This window comes from Gopherus flavomarginatus, chromosome 19 (genome assembly GCF_025201925.1).
Source record: "Gopherus flavomarginatus isolate rGopFla2 chromosome 19, rGopFla2.mat.asm, whole genome shotgun sequence".
Lineage (NCBI taxonomy): Eukaryota > Metazoa > Chordata > Testudines > Testudinidae > Gopherus > Gopherus flavomarginatus.
In genome coordinates, this window is record NC_066635.1 from 20,101,223 (window position 1) to 20,124,690 (window position 23,468).

Consider the following 23,468-nt stretch of genomic DNA (forward strand, 5'->3'; position numbering starts at 1 on the left):
AGCTGGCAGTTGACTCCAGATCTGCTGAGTCCCAGGCTAGCACCCTAACCACTGAACCATCCTTCAAAGATCCAAATCACAAATATCTGAACCCCATCACCACAGTACAAACCCCAGTACATATTCAAACCTTTACAGAACTTCAAATGAGAGTTTAACCCTATGAATAATAATACAAAATCATAATCCTTTGCGCATACAGTGCTCTGATTCAAAGCACCGGACAAACATTAATTTCCCCCTCCGTAGGTATTGCCACATTTTACAGAGAAAACTGAAGCACATAGGGGTTAAGTGATGCCCAAATTCAGGCCCTGGCAGAGCCTGGATGAGAAATCACGACTCCTGCTTCTCGGCTGCGTTCTTAGCCCAGCCCTCACTCCCAACAGCCGGGGAATCTGAGTCATAACTCCCCAGCTTGGCTCCTACCATCTGCCCCCTCATCCCTGGCCGGCCACGGCCACGGCCACCCACCAGCTTCACCAAAATCCACCCGCGCACCTTCAACTCACTAGCAGCTGCAGACAGCCCCTTCCTCCAGCCCTCCCCTCGGCCCGCTCTTCGCAACCCCTCCTCAGCCCTGAGCCCCACCGCTCTGGCGCCAGCTCCTCTCCTTCCCGCCCACCCCGGCCCCTCACGGCTCTCCAAGGGCTCACCTCCCAACTCCTCCCCAGCCCCTCGCTCCATGCAGCGCCTGAGTCTTGTTGCCATGGCGACAACCCGCTCCGGGCCTTCCTCCAGCTCCTCCTCTTCCCACCGCCGGTAGTTGCTGCTGCTTCTTCCCCCGCCCCCAATTTAGCCCAGCGTCAGCGATGGAGGCGCTGGGAGGCCGCGGCCCGGGCAGCAGGGCTGGGCACGGAGCCCCGGCCGCGTTATGAGAGGTAAGGCTGCGGGGCCGGGCGGTATTTGCCCCTCTGGCTCCGCCCCTTACCTGGGCTGCTGCGGATCGGCCCTGTTTCTGTCCTCGGGCCGTGTAAACGGGATTGGGCCCTCGCTGTCTAGTGCCGGGGGGAAGTGGAAAGGGGAGGGTGTTGCCTCTCACAGTTCAATGGGGGGGATTTGTCCCCCACCCTCCGTGCAAATGGAAGGGGGGGCATTTGCCTCCTCCCTGCCTGCCCTCTCTCCCCCTTGCTAGGGGAGGAAGGCGGAAGGGGAGTTAGCCCCTTACTGTCTGCCCCTCTCCCATCCCTGGGGGGAGATGAAAGGGGGCATTTACCTCTCACTGACTGGTGCTGCCCACCCACATTCACCTAGTTTGGCACAGGAGGGTGTGTAGGTCACCCCCTCTCCGTCCCTGCTGGGAAGGGGAAGCGGGGATTGGTGCTCCTCTGGGTGCTCTTTTGTTCAGGACAATATTTACCTGGCATCAGTGTCTTTGCCTGGGGAAGAACTCAGCCGTGGTGCCATCCCAGAGCAGCAGGGTGACATTCTGATGTGAGTGTGTCAGGTCAGCATGCTGTGTTGGGTCATCACCACACTGTGACAGATGTTTTGCGGGCTAGACAGGTGACTTCAGAACCTGTTTGCAGGACACCATTTCTGATAAACCTAGGAGCATCCCATAAACTCCGGCCTGGGTAGGAGGATCCGACATATTGAAAAAGTAAAATTAAAGGGAATTTTTAAAAAATATGTTTTGGTCAGTGTTCAGAGAGTAGATTTAAGACCTATTAATTAAAATACAAAATGTTTGCTAATATATATATGTAACATTAGGGTGCCTATTAAATACTTAAATTAGAAAGTGAAAAGAATTCTCATAGTAACATTAACTCAGCCATATTATGCATTCTGTGTGTTTTATAGTATGATTTAATAATAAATGCAGTTATTTTTAAAGTTATCTAAACAGGTAAACTGCCATGGGCTGATTCTGCAAAGCCTTACTACTAAACGTAGTGCTCTATTAAAACAATTGAATTAATGACAATATAGGAACTACTTTGTCCTGGTAGTTTTTGCAGGAGCAGGTCAGAAACCACCAAATCAAGAATGCTAATTACATTGATCTGTTTTAGCAACATAAATATTAAAGGCCTGATCCTGCAAACCCACACATGAGAAACTTTTTTCATACACTCAGTGGTCTTGTTGACTTCAGCTCATTGGATTACTCACACACACACTAAGGACAGTACATGAGTTTTTGCAAGACTGAGGCCTACAATATGATCGTAGGACAACAGATAATGTATCCATAATAGCTCTGAATGTTAGAAGTTTTACTGTGCATGCAGTTTTTCTTAAATGCTAATAACCCAATTTTTTTTTACAAATTAGCAGAGTCTAGTTTTGTTTCAAATGTTAAGTCTTTGCTAATGTAGATATGTGCACAAATAGCATATTGAGGTTTTCTTGCAATTCAGATTGTACGTTTTTCATGCTTGCATAACTGAAAAATAGGTCTATAGATTTTACTCAAACTTCCCTACATGTCCAACAAAAGAAACGTTTTTGAGAAAATGGTGAGCAACTGAAAAGGGTTTATAATGAAAATCCCAACTAAACCACAACGGTAGTGTTTGCTACCAGATAAATACTGTAAAAATGCTTTGAATTCTGTGCTATCTTAATCCAGTAATCTCAAAACACTTTCCAAAGAATATCTAATGAAACAATACACCATTCTTGGGACATATATAAGAACTATTATACCCATTTGACAGATGGGGAAACTGAGGCACAGAAGTGAAATGAATTGCCAAGGGACACAGTGAGTAAATGACAGAACTGGGAATAAAACCCAGATCTCTTGCTCTAACCATTAGACCACTCTTTACTGTCTGCAATTTCCTTTGGAGCTAGATTCTCTACCAACCCTAACCCAGTCCCACATATTAGCTTTTTATTTCCTGCTTTCTTCTCCCTCCCAGGATTATATTGCCTATGCAAAGGCCCCATAGGGTGCAAGGTCTTCCCAGTGCCTTTTAAAAAGTGGATTAACCTGGTTCCACTCACTTCCCCAGACAGGATAATCTCGTCTGGTAATCCCATAATGGCACTCAGTTCTCAGTACTCACTGAATTTTCATTAGACTTGTCTGTGTCTAAATATATGCCATTTTATGGATGCTTAATTGTGCAGTTCCCATCCCCCACCTCCATTATTTCCTTCTATAATCTCATGATGGTTCCCAGCCTTTTTCTGTAAACTTGTATATCATGTTAAAATTTCTGCTGCACAAGCTAGTGCCTGTCTCCTGCTATTCAGCTGGGTGCTCTCTAATTTTCAGTGTAGCTTTGGCTGTTCCAGACTGTATGTTTGGCAGCCCATTGAGGGTTACAGTATACATCACTGAATGATCATCAGGATGGCCAAAAGGCTGTGCATTTCAGAGAGACATTTCTATTTTCCTAACTAAACGGAACACTGCTCCTTTAAACATGGCTTTTTCCTCCCCTTTAGGAGACATAGCAGTGAGACAAAAGAATCTGGACCAGGGAGAGATCAATTCAACGCCATGCAATCAAATTGCAGTCATCTCCACAGTGCCCCAGGAAGTGGTGATGTTCCCTCGTCCTCTCAGAGTGCCCATATAGCAGGGCTGCCACGAGAAGGCTCTTGCCACCGTAGTGGAGATGTTCACATCCAGCTAAGCTCTGCCTTGGGAGAAGCTGGGGAAAACCACAGTTTCAGGCACATACGGTCAGGTTCCCAGGGCCGTTCACATGGCCACTCCCACAGTGAAGCGAGGGGGCCCGAAGATTCCACCTTAGATTCAGAGGAACAGAGTGGAAGCTCCATCTCTGAGCTCAGATATCTCTTCCAGTGGCTGCACCAAAGTCTTCCATACATCTTGATTCTGTGTATCAAACTGACCATGCAGCATATAATCGGTAGAGTATAACACAGTATGGTATGAGGGAACCAGCCCTTTTTTCCTGCATTCAATCCTGCTTATGAGCGTGCCTGAAGTATAATTTGATTTACTTTTAGCTTTATTTTAATTTGATTTCTTCACTGGAAGGATAAATTTCCTAAAAAAGATTTCAATTACTTATCTGTTTTTCTTCTGTTAGCATATACAATGTAGCTTAATTATTTTAGCTTGATTGCCTGAGCTGTTAAAATTGTATTATGTTATTGCAAGTACTTGCTAGAAGTGCACTTTTTTATTTTAATCCAGTTTCTTATTTTCCTCCATATAACTGACCCATTTTTCCTAATAGGCATTTCTCTTGGAATTGGGCTGCTAACAACTTTTATGTATGCAAACAAAAGCATTGTAAATCAGGTTTTTCTAAGAGTAAGTATTGCCTGTTGCAATGAAGTTGAAGTGTTTTTACGTTAACTATTACTCAAGACTTTCCATGCATCAGTTTTTGAGAGAAATGTGAAATGATCTTATATTAATTTAGTAAACAAAACAGATAAATATTATAGGATTTTTGAGATGTAAATGTTTTAGCTATCAATAAAATTTACACACTTCTAAGCCTAGCTTAGCACTTGTCAGAGAAGCATACTTTGCAAATTTAAAATAAAATATTGGTACAATCTCTTTTTCTGACTTTCCGTATGAAAATGCCTGACAATGCTTCTGCCGTTATGAGAGACAAATTCTTAGCTGTATTTTAAAAACTGTTACTCTGCATATGAAATGGTAGTCTTATCTGTTATGAGGGCACAGGGGTTATTGAGAATTTTGTTACTTAGAAAAGCAGTTGAGTATATATATAAACATTAGACATATAAAAAACATTTAACAAAAAACAAAAACATTTCCTGAAGAAGTGTTACTGCTTGGGTGTTCACCCCATTAAAGTGCATGGAGATCTGTGTGAGCACAATGATCTGCCCTTGCACTTCTTCTTCCTGGTCTAAAGTAACATAGCAGCATCTTGTACTAGTGACTGTGTTCAAATACTGCAGTTCTAGTTTTATTGCGTGTGAAGTAAATTAACTTGAGACTTAAAAAAAAATCAAAGTAACAGACAACTATTACATTTTTAATGTGTATCTTACAGGAAAGGTGCTCCAAGTTTCAATGTGCTTGGGTACTGATATTCCTAACCGGGTCATCTCTCCTCTTGTATTATACCTTTCACTCTCAGTCACTTTATTACAGGTAATTAGCAGAACATCTATGTTATATTAGTCACTTTTTAAATGAAATGTCATTTCTTGTGAAAACCTCATCTTTGCTCCTGGCATTTTTTTTTTTTTAAGAGAATCAAGAAGTTGGCTTCTCTTAACAGTCCCGCAAAGCCTTACTGCAAAACACTCATGGGAAGAAGGGTCTGCAAGATTAGGCCCTATGTCTGGGTTCAGTGGCACAGCTTGGGTTTGATTCTCAGCCCTGTTACCCCTTGGTGTGGGAGTACTGGGGATACAGTGACATGAGTTTCTAGCAGGGCATGGTGTCTAAGTTTCTTCTCTCACTAGTTTACAACAACCCTGCTAACTAAGGGGCAACATTGGCAGAATGGGAAAGGGAGCAAGTACCTGTGTGGCAGAATGAAGGTTACAATGCAGATGTAAAATGGATTCAAAATGGGGAGCTCTTCATGGATGAGAAAAGATCTCTTTCCCACTCCTTCTAGAGGAATACATTACACTGTCTAAACATGCTTTTAAAAAAAAAAAAAGTACCATTTTAAATGAAACCGTACAGTAATATCCATTCATGGTGTATACCTCTGGAGAGTGTACCCTTGTAATTTTAGATATTTCTTTTTGTAGTTTAATCTTTTTAAAACCTACTGTGGATTTTATGAACTTCTGGGAAGTACTTTGGATCGTCGGAATCACAGACTTTATTCTGAAATTCCTCTTCATGGGCTTCAAATGCTTTATTCTCTTGGTGCCTTCTTTTATGATGTCTTTTAAATCCAAGGTAAGAAAATAATCTATACTTAGCTTCAGCATGAAGTTCCTTTTACAGTACAATGACTCAGTCATGAATTCCACCTGGAGGAACATTTTTCTTATTTAAAGCTCTGCGCGTTATCTGTTGATGCAGGGGAAGGGAAAAACCATTGTCAACTATTTTTTTGAGTATGGTCTTTCAGCTACTTGTGCACCAGTTTTATAGTAATTTAATCTAGACCGCATTTCCCTAGTTTGGTTATGAGAATGTCATGTGAGACTGCATCAAAAGCCTTACTAAAATCAAGTTATGTCCCACCTACTGCTGTCACCTAACCACCAGGCCCAGTAACTCTTTTAAAGAAAGAGATTAGGTTGGTTTGGCATGATTTGTTCTTGACAGATTCATGATGGTTATTCCTTATTGTATTGTCCTCTAGGTGCTTATAAATTGATTGCAAAACTGTTTTAAAAGGGAGGGAGCTTTTAAAGAATACAGAGTAACTTGTGGGGGAGGTAAATGGAGTTCTGATTAACATGTGGTTGTAAAACGAAAGGCCTTTTCTTACCCTTCATTTTTCTCAGCATTATATATGCAGACAATTTTTAACAGAAAATTGATCTTTGTTTGGATTTTTCCTGTAACTTTTTCCCTTTTTTAATGCTTATGAAAGCAAGACTGATAACACTGGTAAGTAGATAGGCACTTGGCAAAGGCACCCCTATTGTGATCTTATGTACCTTGGTTTTTCTGGCCTTCTCTTGAGCAGAGCCTGCTAGTTGTACAGTTGTTTTATGATAGTTGACAAATGTCAACTAGCGACTTGCCAAAGATCGTCGGTTTTGTTGTTTGTCTTGACACCTAAAGTTGGTGAAGTGTGTAACCCATGATAAAACATCTTTTTAAAAATCATGATGTTGGCCCCATTTTTAAGGAGTTTAATGTAACACCATGCACTTTTGTAACTCATACATGTATGGGATTTTAATGACTCAAGTTTCCAAACAGTATTTCAGATCTGTTGAGACACTAGTTAAGATATAATGAGGGATAAATATTAAAAAGAGAGTACATGTATAGAAAGATGCTTTAACTTTAAATTATCTGTGTTTTAAATGTATTTTTACATATTCCTCTTGATGTTCCTAGGGCTACTGGTATATGCTGTTAGAAGAATTCTGCCAGTATTACCGTACATTTGTCCCCATACCAATTTGGTTTCGTTATCTTATTGGCTATAGGGAGCTGGACAATGTACTGGGGTGGAGTCTTGGAGTATTGCTGGGTCTGTTCTATTTCATCCTAAAAGTATGTAAACATTATCCTTCCTCTCTATTTTAATGTATTAAGATGATACTGCAGTAATTACCATAGAAGAGATGTAGACATACAAATGAATTTTTTCTGAAATATTCCCCAGAGTTTGAGCTGACTTGCTGGTTTAATACAGCCTTCCAAAATCAATATAAAAATTTGCTAGGTCAGGCACTAAATCTGTTCACCCTCCCTTTGAAGGATGATTAGAAAACTAATGATGTTTTACACAGTCCAAAAATTGCTTGCCACAGCTGAGTGTGAGAGTAGGAGTTCTGTCTGAACTAGTTGTTAATGCCAGGATGGCTACATATGTTTTGTGTCCTTCAAGCTAAGATCCATTGGGTTGCTATCACTGTTTGAAATTCAGAACTTGAACTCTCCCTTTAACACAGCAATCAGTAGTGCATTCTCGGGGTGGCGGGCCTGACCCTCTGTTACCTGCTGCATCTGGGAGATCTGCCAGAGCCCGAGTTTGGCAAACTTCATGGCACGATTGTGCATTTGAGTGGCCTTCTTAATAATAGGGAATCAGGTTGGTGGGTTTTTGGGTTTTTTTGGGTTAATTAGAGACTTCTGTTATTCTGTTTGGTTTTTTGTAATTTTGCTGTAGAATGCCTATGTGCCTTTATACTGCCAATATACATTTCTAAATAAAATGGTTACATCAAATTTAGGTTGCTTTTGTCAAACTCATAAGTGACTTCCAAAGTAAGACCAAACTTGAACTAGAGTGGAAAAAAAAATATTAAGAACTTGTGGACAGAATGCGAAGTAATGCACCAAATAAGTCTTAACTGTTACTGTAGACTTCTTGTAGGTAGTATGTAAACAAATTGCCAAGGGAGACAGGCAGAATTCCAGTTAACCAAACCATCTCCTTTTGGAAAATCTTGCATTATGTAAAATTGTTGCTTTGGGCTTCCATTCCACTGTTTTAACTTGTCAGCTTAATATGTTTCTCCTCAACATGGCTTAAAACCTCCCCATCACAAAGGGAAGTTGGGTATCAACTCCCATTGACTTTCAGTGTAGTCGGGTACCTAACTCCCTTTTGTCCCTTTGACACTATCCCACTCTGTGCTTATCCGAGGCATATCCACAACTATCTTGGTTTGGTACAATTTATATATAACACAGCAGCTGTGTTCTATTGTCTACTATACACATGCAAAATTAAAAGATCATTATGTTAAAAAAAATTGATTGCAAAGTTAAGTACTCACAAGTTAGGTAATGCTAGATATAAAGTTGCCTGTGCCACCTTAATTTGGCCCCCTTGTGTGTATGCACTATGGTACAGTCTAATAACATAATCGCTTACTATTTTTTTCCAGTGAGGACAGACTCTTCTGAGATATTAGCTCCAAAACATGGGGGTGTGAGAGCATCTGAAAGAAAAGGTTATCAGAATTTTTGTAACATGGGCAAAACAATATATTTTACCCTAATCTCATTTTTGGAACAGCGCAACCATTTTGGCTGAAATTTTGCACAAGCATTCAGCCTGAGGCAGACACCCGGCATGGAAAATTTCAGACTTAACAGTTAAAATTTGGCAAAGTTTATAAGCAACCGGAAGCATGGTTTTAAAAAGGGGAAGTGTTGGGCAACTCAGTAATAAGGAGAGCTACCTAGTCCCACCTACAATTGTTTCATTGCCAGACTAGAAGTAAAACGCTGAAGGCCAAGCGTGCAAAGCATTGCACAGAATTTTAGCACTGAGGCTCTTGACTTCAAAATCTGCACAAAGTTTGAAAATCTAGTTCTTGGAAATAATTATTAAGCATAATTTTGTTTTTCTTTTCTCAATTTCAGCTTTTGAGCCTTTTTGGACATCTGAGAAACTTTAGACAGGTTTTGCAGATATTTTGTACACGACCAGTGAGTATTGGATTCTCTGTAACAACAAAATGACAAATGTGGCTTCTACAAAAATGATTCTTCTTGAAGATAGCTTTTTCCTGTGTACTAGTTGATCACATTATGTTCCTTTAGTTACATGGAGTTCAACTTTCAAAGTAATCCCACTGTTTGTTCCCTTCTTACAGTTTCTTGCACTGTAAAATTTAATTTCTCAGCTTCACGATCATGGGCCGACCTGAAGTCACTTTAAAAAAGTGAACAGTTTTTTATTGTGTAAGCAGCATCTTGAGGTCAACTATTTGAATACCATGTAAATAAAGTATGATATAAAGAATATATTTTAAAGATGGGCAAAATATTTGTTTGACTCACATCTGCAACAAAGTAGCAAACCTTTACCCATTGGCAACTAACTGAAATATACAAGAGTAAGACCCAGATTTTGGCAAAATAAATGAAGAATAAACAGATATTCCATTCAAAATAAAAAAAGGATTATTTTTCTAGAATAGTGGGTGGTTGATAAAATGTATTGTAATTTAATCTAGAGCCTGCTGTGCATGTACCAGAATATATAGGAGTATTTTTGACATTTAATTAGATGAATACTAAAATATCTTACGCTGTCTGTGTAAGCAATACTCTCTTAACAGTAAGTGATGTGTTTTCATACTGGTCAATGTGTAACAGCCCGTGACAGAACTTTGCTGCAGAAAGGCCACTATTGTAGCAAATTACTTTTGAAGTCCCCACATAGTGTGCTCAGTAGATTATACCCAAATACCACCTTGCCCTGGAGCATGTATGTGTCAATGTAGCATCCTAAGGATTGAAACACTTAACATCCTGTTGCCCCAGGGATTTAATTGTTTCCCCTCTAACCACATCCTTTCAGTCTTCCTTATCTTTTTCTGGATCTTAACATGTGCTGCAAAATCTCTTTTTTAACAGCACTATGGAGTGACAGCTAGCAAGAGACAGTGTTCTGAAGCAGATGATATTTGTTCAATATGCCAAGCTGAATTTCAAAAGCCTATTCTTCTCATCTGCCAGGTAAGAGATTTTTGAATTGGAGAATCACAGTGTGGGAGGCTCTGGTTCTGAAACTTTGTGAATCAAGCTGATGGTGACAGTGTCAGTTGGATAATAGCAACAGCTTTATGGAAAAAGTTGTAGATGCTTGTGAATGGGAAACTCCCTTTTGCTGGAAGAGTACTGTAAGTCTTGCTAGCTTGCGTGTATTTGCCTGTAACTTTTATTTTAAATGTTTGAAATATTATATGCTAAAGACAGCAGCTGTTAGTACTATATTGTATGGGACCAGTTGTTTAATACTAGCAAGTATTCAACAAGGGATTGGACACTTAGATGGATAAAAGAATATACAGCGTTGATGCTAACAAATTTTGGAAGAGTTTAAATTGCATGCTTCAAAGACTAAAGAAATATCTAACTACTATGAATTAGGTGGCTTTTTTGCACCTTCCCCTAAAGCATCTAGTGCTGACTGCAATCAGAGACAACATACTGGACTAGATGGACCATGAGTCTGATTTAATATGGCAATTCCTATGTTTCTTAGGAGATTTGAAGAGCCTATTTTTGAAGACAGCTTTGGGGTAGAAAAAGCTATCAGCTTGTTCTCACTTGACTGTGCTATACTGCTGATGCTTTGCAGTGGTTTTTTGTTTGTTTTTTAAATAAATATAGTAGTTGCTGTTGTTACAGGTAGGGTTGGTAGCACTCTCTATGGTTAAGGTTGCCCAACATTTCCCATTATATGACCCTGTTTTCATTTGCTTTTATCTTGAAAAACTTGGAAAATTTCATCCCAAATGGTTCATGTTGGGTGTCTGCTTCAGACTGATTTTTGTTTGTTTTTGAAAATTTCAGCCAAAATAGTCCAGTCACTTCTGAAAATGAGGCTAGGAAAAAATATATTTGTTAAAAAAAAATTCCAGTGAATTTTTCTTTTAGCGGCTGTCTAGCTCCTTGTGCTTTGGAGCAGAAACTCTAAACGCGTCAAGGGGTTGCCTTTGTGACAAGGATGAACATGTTGCGCTCCCTGTGAAAATCTGCCCAGGGCACAGGAGGACTTTTTCCTGAAATTGCAACTCGGGGCTGCTGTAGCCAGGGCTGTGTCTGGGCACCAGAACTGAGTGCAGGGAGCCTGTCTTTCCTGTGCTCTCAGTGACACCCCCCCCCCCACTTCTCGGTCCAGGCAGCATGGAGAATGAAACCACCTAGTTTGAATGCAAGGGGGGGATAAGAGCTTGACCTGCAAGGGGAGTAGATTGGCACAAGGAGCATAGGGGTGGTGAAGAGAGGAGAACGGTGTCAGGGGAGGATAGATTGCGACTGGAGGTTAGCACGGGGGAGACTGGAACTGGATCAGTGGGACCAGGAGAAAGAGGAGAGGGAGAGACAAATCTGAGGATCTAGAGTATGAGAGTCAGAACTGGGACTGTTTGAGCCAAGAGACTGGGCCAAGGAGTGGAGGGACACTAAGAGCGGGACTGGGAGGTAGTGGGGATGAGTAATGTGTATGCAGGGAGACACAGATTAGATTAGGAACTAGGATAAGGAGGAGCTGGGAATGGCTGGGGAAGGAGAGTGGGACTAGGGTGAAAAGCCTGAGAAGAGGAGTCTAGGACTGCAAGCACAGAACTGGGTGAGGAGCCAGTAGTGAGGAATAAACAGACGCAGGGACCAAGAGGAGCAGATAGGTCAGAAGGGGCCACACTTGGTGGGGAAATGGGCCAAAATTTGTGCCCACTAAGGGACACACTCCTCCAAAGCCAGGAATGGAACCCAGGAGTCACCATTGCTACATGAGGAAATTTGGGTGGTTTGTTTTTTTTTCCAGATTGCTTTTTTAAGTAACACACCAGGAAAATTCTATGTTAAAAGCACACTATTAATGTTACAAAGTCAAAGGTTCACTGCTCGGAAATGCCACAAAATCTGTGCAACCTTGATGTGACTCTCCCCCTCCCCCCTTGTGTGTAAGCACTGTGGTATTGTTTAATTATGAGATCACATACTATTTTTTTCCCACAGAACCTCTTGCCTCATTGAGTGCACAGGATGCACCTGTTCTGGGGATGAATTAGGGTTATGTAGTTTAAAAAACAAAACAAAATGTATCTGTAGGATTCTGCATCACTTGTTGCAGAAGTTGGAAGGTGCATAGCGATTGCAACAGGGGATTGCAGGAATAGAAACAATGGGCTCATGGGTAAAACAGTTAAATTCTGCCCTTAAGAATTTGATTTTGTCCCTGTCTTTGCCACAGAGCTTTGCTTTGAACATACTAAGTGCTGTATAATGCGAAGGACTCTTAAAAATCAGGTCTTGCTTGTCTCAAATTGGTCACCCCAAATTAGTGGATACCTCATACCTTAATACCTCTGTGATGTAGAAAAGCCCATAAGAAAATTAATAATTGTTTTCAGAGCAAAGTCCAAATAGTGCGCAGGAAATAAGGCATAGGGCCACTAATCAAACAAGAAAACAAAATATTGAATGGCTGCTCATTAAGTGATCACCCATCTATTCCATGCACTGCATGAGACAAGGGTCCTCTGAAAAAATAGGATATGATCATGTGATTAAATATTATCATAATACTTACGCATTGAGGGGCTGAATCAGCATTGCACAGGTAACCTTACTTCTGGCATTTCCTAAGATCTGAATGCTTGAGTCTGCAATTTTAATATTTTTAGCTTGGTTTTATATGCAATTATATAAGTAGAATAGTTTAGCAGAACCATTAATTATTAGAAGAGTAACTAGATTTTTAATATTCTAAATGGATTTGAAAAACAGTTTGTAATAAATATTAGATCTTTTGTGCTCTTGCCACTAAAAAATGTCAAGTACTTGTCATTCTTTTCATTACAGCACATATTTTGTGAAGAATGCATCTCTTTATGGTTCAATAGAGAGAAAACATGTCCACTCTGCAGAACTGTTATTTCAGACCATGTTAACAAATGGAAGGATGGAGCCACTTCTATGCACCTACAGATTTATTAAAACATGTCATACTTTTACTTTTTTTACAGTGTACATTCATTTGAATTAATGTTTTGCAGTTTAATGTGGATGGTAAAGGGACTGTGTTTAAGATTAGCAAAGGCCTATTTAAGACCCTCAAGTACTTCTATCAAATGTTCTAAAATTTGAGTTTATTAAAACATAGCATAAATTGAAAACTGCCTTTTCATAGATTAAAAAAGTCTTAAATTTTAGAATTAATGTTCAAAATCCAACATTTTGATTTTTTTCATAATACTTCAGAGAAATGGTCAAATATTTGAAAATGCTGCACAGTTAGTTATAGTAACTGCTTCCCTCATTGTTTTAAATTAACATCTACATAGTTTGCAGTGTTCCGAATTATAGTACATTGCATTTATTCTTGTATGACTTTACCACACACAGCAGCTAGAGATGCGGGCTATGATCTTGGGACGCTGAGCACCGACAACTCCTATGGACTTGAGTGGGAGTTGCAGAGCTACTCATCACACTCAAAGAGTAGGCCCTTTAATGCTGAACCTGATAGTTCAGAGAAATGAGCCCTCTTTTCTCACGTGTTAGACCTATGTCATTAACTATTTTTCATTACATTTGAGGAAAATCATAAGAATTTCCCCCACGTAGGTCCACTGCAGATTTATAGGAATCTTTCTCCATCTTATGCTTATCATATAAATTACCCAGCCACTGCTGGAAGTTTTTTACTTTATAAAGTTTGTATTTTCAAAACAAATCTTTAATACTATATTTTTGTCAAATATTGGGTAACCAAATTTTCTTAAAGGGGAGAATCTATTTTATATTATATATACAAAATGTGTAGTGTGCATAGAACGTAGAGAATAAATGCAGTTTGAATTCTTTTGGCTGGTGCATGTTCTGTAAGCATACAGGATTTGTTACTGTTCCATCGATAACAGCAACTTTTAAATATGTGCAACACATGAAAGATCTCAACTGAACACTTAAAGAAATTGCCAATTTGAGAAGTGCTTGGTTTCTTTGTTTGCAAGAGGATGTGCTCCTATCTTAGGGTATGTCTACACTACAGAATTAAGTTGATTTTATTTAAATCAACATTGAGCCTCCGATTTAAGCAAGTCGATTCTGCATGTGCCCACTAGCAGGGCTTGCATTGACTCACAGAGTGCTGCACTCTGGGTAGCTATCCCACAGTGCATGGAGCCAACTGGAACATTGGGTTGGGCTTGCAATGCCTCATGGGACCAAAACATTTGCACAGGTGGTTATGGGAAATTGGCATTAGCCTCTCCTGATGCACTTTCCTCCCTCCCTGAAATCAACAGCAAACAAACCAAGCCTTTTTCGTGCCTTTTTTCCTAAGCCTGGGTTACACGTGCAGACACCATAGCACGGCAAGCATGGACCCTGCTCAGCTGTACACTCTTATGAGCATTGCAAACTCCTCACGCCTTATTCTGCAGTATTTGCTCGGCCGAAGCAGGAGCCGCTGCATGGAAAAAATGGTTACTCACCTTCTCAGACTGTAGTTCTTCGAGATGTGTTGTTTGTGTCCATTCCAATCAGGTGTGTGTGCACATGTGCGCAGTAGCCAGAAGATTTTTCCCCTAGCAGCAACCGTAGGGTCGGCCTGGGTGCCCCCTGGAGTCACGCCTTCATCTGCCGACCCTGCATCCCCTCAGATCCTTCTTGCCAGCTACTCCAACATAAGGGTAGGAGGGTGGGGATTGGAATGGACATGAACAACACATCTCAAAGAACAAGAGTTTATGAGAAGGTAACCACTTTTTCTTCGAGGACTTGTTCATGTCAATTCTAATCAGGTGACTCAAGCCCAAATTCAGGAGGTGGAGTCAGAGTCGTCCACTGACTGGAGCACTGCTCATCCGAAGGCCGCGTCGTCTCTGGCCTGTTGCGTAATCGCATAATACATGGTAAAAGTGTGGACAGAGGACCACGTCACCGCCCTGTAGATTTCCTGAGTAGGGATCTGAGCCAGGAATGCTGTTGACGAGGCCTGCACCCTGGTGGAGTGTGCAGTGATCGAGGGTGCGAGAACCCCTGCCAGACTGTAGCACTCGCATATGCAGGACATGATCCATGATGAGATGCGTTGTGAGGACATGGGTAGGCCCTTCATTCTGTCTTGCCACCGCCATGAACAGCTGGACTGATTTTCTCAATGGCTTTATTCTTTCGATGTAGAAAGCTAGCGCCCTGCGAACATCTAATGAGTGGAGTCTGCTCCCTGCTGCTAGAATGCAGTTTAGGGTAGAATACTAGGAGAAAGATGCCCTGGTTGATGTGGAACTGCAACACGACCTTCGGGAGGAAAGCAGGATGAGGCCTGAGCTGAACCTTGTCCTTACAGAACACGGTATAAGGGGGCTCTGATGTCAGGGCCCTGGGCTCAAACACCCTCCTGGCCAAGGTTATCGCTACCAGGAATGCTACCTTGTAAGAGTGGTAGAGCAGGAAGCAAGTTGCTAACTGTTCAAATGCAGGTCCCATGAGCCTAGGGAGGACCAGGTTGAGGTCCCAGGCAGGGACAGGTTGATGGACATTAGAGTATAGCCTGTCGAGCCCTTTTAGGAACCGGCTGACCATCGGGTTAGCAAACACAGAACGGCCCTCCTCGCCCGGGTGGAAAGCTGAGATGGCAGCTAAGTGCAGCCTTATTGACGATAACGAAAGTCCCTGCTGCTTCAGATGTAGGAGGTAGTCCAGAATAAGTGGCACTGAGGCTAGCATCGGGGGTGAAATGGTGCTGCGCTGACCAGACTGAAAATCTCTTCCACTTGGCAAGGTATGTGGCTTTCGTAGAGGGTTTTATGCTGCCAAGGAGGACTTTTCTAACCTGGCCTGAACAGGAAAGCTCCATCAGTTTCAACCATGGGGCTTCCACGCCATGAGGTGAAGCAACCAAAGACGGCCGTGATCTTGTGATACAAAGTCCAGGCAGAGTGGGAGGGTGAGGAGGGCTTCTATGGACATGTCTAGGAGAGATATGTACCAGTGCTGTTGGGGCCATGATGGAGCTATCAATATACCTGAGCTCATTCCCTTCAGATCTTGAGGAGCACCTTGTGAACCAGTGGTATGGGTGGAAAGGTGTGTAAGAGAGAACCTCCCCATAGGAGGAGGAATGCATCAGCACTGGAGCCCAGGTTGTGATTTTGGAAGGAGCAGAACTGCTGACACTCCCTGTTGCACTGTGTGGTGAATAGGTCTATCTGGAAGATCAAAATCACAATGTCCAGACAAAGGGGCCACTCCTGGCCACGAAATGACCTGCTGCGGTGGTTCACCAGCTCATTCCGTACCTCAGGGAAGTACGATGCATGCAGGTGTACTGAATGTTCTACACAAGTCCCACAGGATGAGAGCTTCCTGGCACAGGGGAGAGGAGTGTGCACCCCCCAGTTGTTGATATAGAACTTTGCCATGGTGTTGTCCATCATGACTAATACACATTGTCCCGTTAAGTGTGCTTGGAAGGTCTAGCACGCCAGGCGCACCTCTCTCAGCTCTCTGACTTTGATACAGAGAGCCAGATCCACCTGAGACCAGAGGTCTTGAGTCCTGAGGTCTTCCAGATGTGCTTCCCAACCCAAACCTGATGCATCCATCACTAGCGTCAGAGACAGGTGAGGACTGGAGAAGGAGATGCCTGAACATACCTCCTGAGGGTTGAGCCACCACAGGAGGGAGTCGAGTATTAGGTGAGACAGGGTCACTATCCTGTCTATACTGTCCCTGGCTGGCCAGTACACTGACACAAGCCAAGACTGAAGAGGTCAAATCCTGAGTCTGGCATGCTGCACCACATGTGTACAGGCAGTCATGTGTCTAAGAAGCCTCAGGCAATTTCTTGCTGTGGTGGTGTAAAACTGTCTGAGGCCTTGGATGATATTGGTCAGGGCCTGAAACCTCACTTACGGTAGGTGTGCCCTAGCCTGGGTCAAGTCCAATATTGCCCCTATAAATTCTATCCTCTGGTCTGAGGACAGAATGGATTTTGATTCGTTTAGAAGACCACCTAGGCTGTCAAAGGTGGTTCTGATGAGTCTGACCTGAGTTTCCACTTGGGTCTTGGAGTGGCTCTAGATCAGCCAGTTGTCGAGGTAAGGATACACCTGTACCCGGTGCCTGCGCAGAAATGACTGCCATGCACTTGGTGAAGACAGGAGGTGCTGCTGACAGACCACCTGGGAGGACTGTAAATTGGTAGTGGGTATTGCTCACCACACACTTGCGGTACTTCCTGTGGAGTTGGGCAATTGTGATATGAAAGTATGCGTTCTTTAAGTCGAGGGTAGCATACCAGTCTGCTGGATCCAATGAGGGAATGATGGAGCCAGAGAGCCCATGCAGAACTTGTTTCTTTATGAACTTTTTGAGTTCTCGCAGGTCCAGGATGTGTCTGAGGCCACCTTTGGCTTTCGGTATTAGAAAACACCAGGAATAGAATCTCCTGTGCTCCTGAGGAACCTCCTCCACTGCCCCTAAAGATTGGAGTGACTGCACCTCCTGGATAAGGAGTTGCTCATGAGAGGGGTCCCTGAAGAGGGACAGGGAAGTGGGGTGGAAGGGTGGCAGGGCACAGAAGTGGATGGAGTATCCCCTGTCTACCGTGCGGAGCACTTATCAGTCCGAGGTAATATTGGACCATGCCTGGTAGGAAGGGGATAGACGAGACGGTAAGGCAGGGTGGATCCATTGTTAGGTGTGGGAGGGATTATTTTAAAAGTGGTCCAGTTTTCTTTCTACTGAAAGTAGTATCTTGAAAAGATCTGTATGCAATCATGTAAAAGATGTTTAATTTGGGCTAACTATAGCTGAGAGTCAATCTATCAACAAGCAAGAGCCCAGCAGCAAAGCTTTATTTTATGATGAAGTGAAATATATGTGGATAAGGCATAGATCATGGAGTAATTTAAGGGCAAATTCATTACTTGTTTGAGCTGCAATGGCCAGCTAAAAATAATTACTTTTTCTAGAACATTGGGTGGGAAAATAACTTAATCTAGAGTTATTTGTCTCTCTCAAGGAACTGGTGCTAAGTGACTGAATTCATTTTAAACTGAATTCTCTCTCTCTCTCTCTCTCACACACACACACGTTCATTAAGGACTGTAATATTTCTCCGCTGTAGTCTGTGTGTCAAGTTTGGGGCAGAGTAGCTGACTATGTCTCCTAAAGTTCCAGCATCAATATTTATTTGAAACAGTGTCCTGACAAATTACTATCTGCCAAGATAGACTATAACAGCACATGAGATATCTAGGCACACTTCTGGACTGTTATTCTGACTCGCGTGTGGCTTTTAGGTAAGGATGTTTGGTAATATCGATGGAAGAGCAGTTGAGTTACATGCTAGCTATGCCTGCGATATTAGAGTGAGGTCCCACTACATACAAACAATTGTTTGGGAATTCCTTACATGATAATTAAGTGGAACACTTTGTTCGTTTTTTTAAAGGTAGCTTTCAGTAGGAAGTAATTTTACTGAGAAAGGCATGCAAAATTGTACTTAGTACCTCAAGTCCCTGTATTTTTGTTTGCTTTCTTTGACAAATGTTTTACTTGTTAGCTCTACTCAGGGTATGGCTACACTTACAGCTGTACAGCGCTGGGAGTTACAGCTGTCTTCATACAGCTGTGTAGGGAAAGCGCTGCAGTGTGGCCACAGTGACAGCTACCAGCGCTGCAGTGTGGCCACATTTGCAGCGCTGTTGGGAGTGGTGCATTATGGGCAGCTATCCCACAGAGCACCTCGTCCCATTTTGGCGCTATGGGAAGGGGACGGAAGGATGCGGGTCATTCCACTTCCTGTCCCAACGCCCCGTGGTGCATCGCCTCACATCCCAGCAGTCACTGTTTTTCTGTCCACGTTTGGCGCCATTGTGAGTCTCCCAACGGTTTCTGTGCAGTGCGATTTCTGTGGGAAGTGGAGCCTGAGCTGCTGAGGACTTTGCTGATGAGTGTTGCTAGCACATCATGTTTGGCAGTTGAGCTGTTCCTTCAGCTCCAAAGTGACAGTGAGGAGTCCAATGATGATATCGAGTCGCCTGATGCGTATGACACTAAATTGCTTGTGGCATTCATGGAAATGCTCAGCACCGTGGAACGCGCTTTTGGGCTCGGTAAACAAGCAGAGTGGTGGGATCACATCGTCATGGAAGTCTGGGATGACAATCAGTGACTGCAGAACTTTCGGATGAGAAAAGCCACTTTCATGGGACTGTGTGCTGAGCTCACCCCCACCCTGCAGCACAAGGACACGAGATTGAGAGCTGCCCTGCCAGTGGAGAAGCGGGTGGCTATTGCAATCTGGAAGCTGGCAACTCCAGACAGCTACCGATCGGTCAGGAACCAGTTTGGAGTGGGAAAGTCGACCGTTGGAGTAGTTTTGATGCAAGTTTGCAGGGCCATTAATCGCATCCTGCTGAGAAGCGTGACTCTGGGGAACGTGCAGGACATTCTGGATGGCTTTGCACAAATGGGTTTCCCTAACTGTGGAGGGGTGATAGATGGGACGCATATTCCTATTCTGGCACCACCCCACCTAGCATCCGAGTACATTAATCGGAAGGGGTATTTCTCTATGGTTCTCCAGGCGCTTGTGGCTCACCGTGGGCATTTCATTGACATTAACACAGGCTGGCCTGGAAAGGTGCATGATGCACGCATCTTTCAGAACAGTGGCCTGTTCAGGAAGATGCAGGCCAGGACTTTTTTTCCAGACCGGAAGATCACAGTAGGGGACGTCGAAATGCCCATTGTGATCCTTGGAGACCCCGCTTACCCGTTAATGCCTTGGCTCATGAAACTGTATACAGGGAAGCTTGAGAGAAGCAAGGACCGGTTCAACTACAGGCTGAGCCGGTGCCGAATGACTGTGGAGTGTGCTTTTGGCTGTTTAAAAGGGCGCTGGCGATCTCTGTATGAGAAGCTAGACTTGGGGGAAAGCAGCATCCCTGCGGTTATATCCGCGTGCTGTACCCTCCATAATATTTGTGAAGGGAAGGGTGAAACATTCAGTCAGGAATGGACCTCTGAAGTTCAACGCCTGGAGGCTGAATTTGCACAGCCAGAGAGCAGGGCTACTAGAGAGGCCCAGCACAGGGCTACAAGGATTAGGGATGCCTTGAGGGAGGAATTTGAGGCTGAAAACTAACAGTAATGTTTAGTGCCTTGCACAGGAGTGAAGTGCAGTGGTTACAATGTTAGTAGGAATCTGTTTTTCCTGAAATGATTTGCAGTGCCTGTTTCTTTCCTGGGCTACAGTATCTTTCACTTTCTGCAATAATAAAGACTCTTTTGAAAGCCAAGAATTCATTTATTGAAAAGAAAATAACTTTCTTGACAGACATACAACATTTTGGGAACCTAAAAGGGCAGGGGGGTGGGGTGGTGAACTGTACAGTCACAGGTTTGAATATGTCCTGTCTGGAGTGCTGTGCAATGACTGCTGCACTTCAGGATGAAAATACTGCATGGTGATGAGGGTTGAGTGCAGAGGGTAGGGGGTCATAGTTCTCAGGGCTGGTTGATGAACGTACAGGTGTTGGGGGCAGCTGGCGGTGGTAAGAACCTGGATGCTTGGGCAGGGGGTTTGAAGCTGACATTTGGGCACAAGGGAAAGAGCTTTGGGACGGGGGGAGGAGGGAAGCCGCACGGTAGTGCTCTGCCTGCATGGCTACGAGTGACTGGATAGAGTCCGCTTGACACGCCAGGATGCTTATCAGCTGTTTTGTGCTTTTCTTCTTAGCTGCTGCGTTTCTCTGGCGGAGCCTGCTTTTGCTTTCCCTTTCCCTCCAGTTTTTTACTCTCTCTGGCAGTGTGATCCATAACTGCTTTCAGCATGTCTTCTTTGCTTTTTCACGGCTTCTTCTTGAGGTTTTGTAGCCTCTGAGCAGTGGATGATACGGGCAGTCGAGTTGTCAAGGACACTTTTCGAAAGGCAAAAATGGCAACAGTTAACAGAGGCAGCATTGTTTATAATCTCACCCAGACAGTTATTCCCACACAGTGAAGGAGTTTACAGTCTTCACTTTAGCATACTTTTCCCATATCAAACAGAGCGCACATAACCCACAGGAGCCACGAAATGGTGAGTAAGGGGGACTGATTGCTTCAGGGATGTGCAGAGGTTTCTGTGCATTGGGGAAAGCAAACAGCTGCAGGGGGCACCTACACTGAACACTCTCCCAACATTTTCCACAGAAGTCAATTCTGGAAGATATCTCGCTGCTGTGGGTCACCTGGGAGGAGCGGGAGGGTCTTCTACAGCAATGCGGATTCTGCCCTGGCCCCTATGCAGCTTGCCTGTGTGCAGCAATGGTCCCCCCACTCCTTGCAGCACAGTGGCGCAGACGTGTTAGCCTGACTGGGACAAGGACCACAGTGGCTCTCCCTATAAACTTGCGCAAGCGCATTGCCCACGCTCTGGCTGAAACTTTTGAAGAGGTTACTGAGGCCGATTACCGCGACGTGATAGACCACATCAATGGGCTATTCCACATCTAGGCATGCATGCAGCCCTAACCCTCCCTCCTCTCCCGAAACATTTACATCCTGAAAATAAAAGCCGCTTACCGGGAACCCGCTCCTCTGCTTGTCCTTCACCAAGTACCGGCTGCTGCGACTGGCTACTTTCCTCCTGGCTGCATGCCTCCTGGGACTCCGTGGTGTCTCCCTCCACCCCAGTACCCTCACTCTCGGTTTCCTCCCCCACCCCGCTCTGAAGTGTCCATCATGGTCGTTGGATTGGCAGTGGGGTCACCCCCAAGTATCGTGTCCAGCTCCTTGTAAAGAAGGCATGTCCTAGGGGCAGCACCGGAGCGGCGGTTTCCCTTGCGGGCTTTGCAATAGGCACTCTGCAGCTCCTTCAACTTAACCCTGCACTGCACCGTGTCCCGTTCATGGCCCCTTTCCAGCATGGCCCTTGAGATCTGCCCATAGGTATCATAATTCCTACGGCTGGAGCGCAGCTGTGACTGCACAGCTTCCCCACCCCAAACACTGATGAGGTCCAGCAACTCGCCATTGCTCCATGCTGGGGCTTGTTTGGCGCCTGGAGGCATGGTCAGCTGGAAAGATTCTGATTGCACTCCACACCTGGCTGAACAAACAGGACGGGGTTTTTTAAAATTCCCAGGGCATTTAAAGGGCAAGTCACCTGAAGCCAGGGCAGTAGACTGCGAACTGATGAGCAGAGTGGCTGAACAGGCATTCTGGGATACCTCAGAATACTCTGGAGGCCAATAACAGTGCTTTTGGTGGCCACACTGGCGGAGCAGCACTGCATCACCAGCGCTGCAATCGTTATTCCCCAGGTAGTGCAGGAGTACAGCCAGCGCTGCAGCCAGGGAGATGCAGCGCTGTATGTGCCTTGCAAGTGTGGACGGTGAGTAAGTTGCAGCGCTGTAAACCCACCACCAGCGCTGCAACTCTCCAGTGTAGCCATACCCTCAGTAACTCATCTAAAAGGAGAGAGGGGTTTTTTTTGTTTGTTTGTTTTTTTGTGGTACTTCAGAATTAAGTTGGTTAGTTTTATCTGTGCAAACTTATGTAAGAAGGTAAGGTTGCAAAAGTGGCAATGGGTCTAATTTAGCCTATGCAACCTTTTATTAGAGGAAAGACTACTGCAAGGGTGTATGTGTGGCAGTTAATCAAAATTGAGTACAGTTGATACGGCAAGCACACACCAATATTGTCAGAGTAGAACCACAGCAAGCAGCCGCTTGCTGATGAAAAAATAATTGTTTCGACAAGATTTAGTGGGAGATATCACTTGAATTGTAAGTTGCTTATTAGAACAAACGCTAAGTGGTAATTTGTTGAACCACAGGGAAAGTTTTACAATAAGTGTTCACTTCCTCTATTAGTTCCCAGCCACCACCTCAGCTCAAGTTCTGGCATACAGGCATGGAGCTGCATAATAGTGATGTTTCTCTATCCACCTCCTATTTTGTTCTAGTGAACCACAGTACAAACTACTTGCAGTTTAGGCTAGGTATACTGATAGCAGCACAGAGTGCCTACTGGTAGACACTTACAATGAGCTATTCACAACTCCTGTATGAAGGTACCATTAAGAATTAAACCTAGATCCTTAATGAGGGCAGAGGAAAAAGTGGTGTTTTAGAGACAGTGAAAAAATATTTTTTAAACACCATTCTTCACTCAGTTTGCATAGTTTCTTGCTGGCTTCCCTCAGTCCCATTGTGTTCAACACTGCAGAGGCATATTTTAATTGATATGGTTTGAAAAGATTTTAACCAAATCTTTTTTTGGGTGTGAACTACTTTTTCACCTGTTCATGGAGAACCCAATGGGAGAATAATTTGGAAGCTAGGATTTCTAATTAAAATCTTGTATTCTGAACAGTCGCAGGTGCTACCATTAGGTAAAAAGAACAGGTTCTCCTAAGCAATTGGTTTCA

The 23,468-nt window shown here is 43.6% G+C and overlaps 2 protein-coding genes across 3 annotated transcripts in view; one reads left to right on the forward strand and one right to left on the reverse strand.

Moving 5' to 3' along the window:
• Positions 1 to 23,468, reverse strand: part of LOC127037293 (uncharacterized) — a 120,639-nt gene that overhangs the window by 44,780 nt on the left and 52,391 nt on the right. The gene's annotated exons all lie outside the window — the stretch shown is intronic.
• RNFT1 (ring finger protein, transmembrane 1) lies at positions 702 to 13,899 on the forward strand. 2 transcript variants are annotated; one of them, XM_050928815.1, is made up of 10 exons: positions 702 to 881; positions 2,667 to 2,713; positions 3,406 to 3,836; positions 4,170 to 4,246; positions 4,968 to 5,068; positions 5,683 to 5,836; positions 6,959 to 7,117; positions 8,942 to 9,007; positions 9,941 to 10,042; positions 12,896 to 13,899. In XM_050928815.1, the coding sequence occupies exons 2-10, from the start codon at positions 2,667 to 2,669 to the stop codon at positions 13,028 to 13,030; spliced, it is 1,272 nt and encodes a 423-aa protein (XP_050784772.1). In that variant the 5' UTR covers positions 702 to 881; the 3' UTR covers positions 13,031 to 13,899. The 2 variants fall into 2 exon arrangements, with proteins under 2 accessions (XP_050784772.1, XP_050784773.1); XM_050928816.1 differs by lacking the exon at positions 2,667 to 2,713.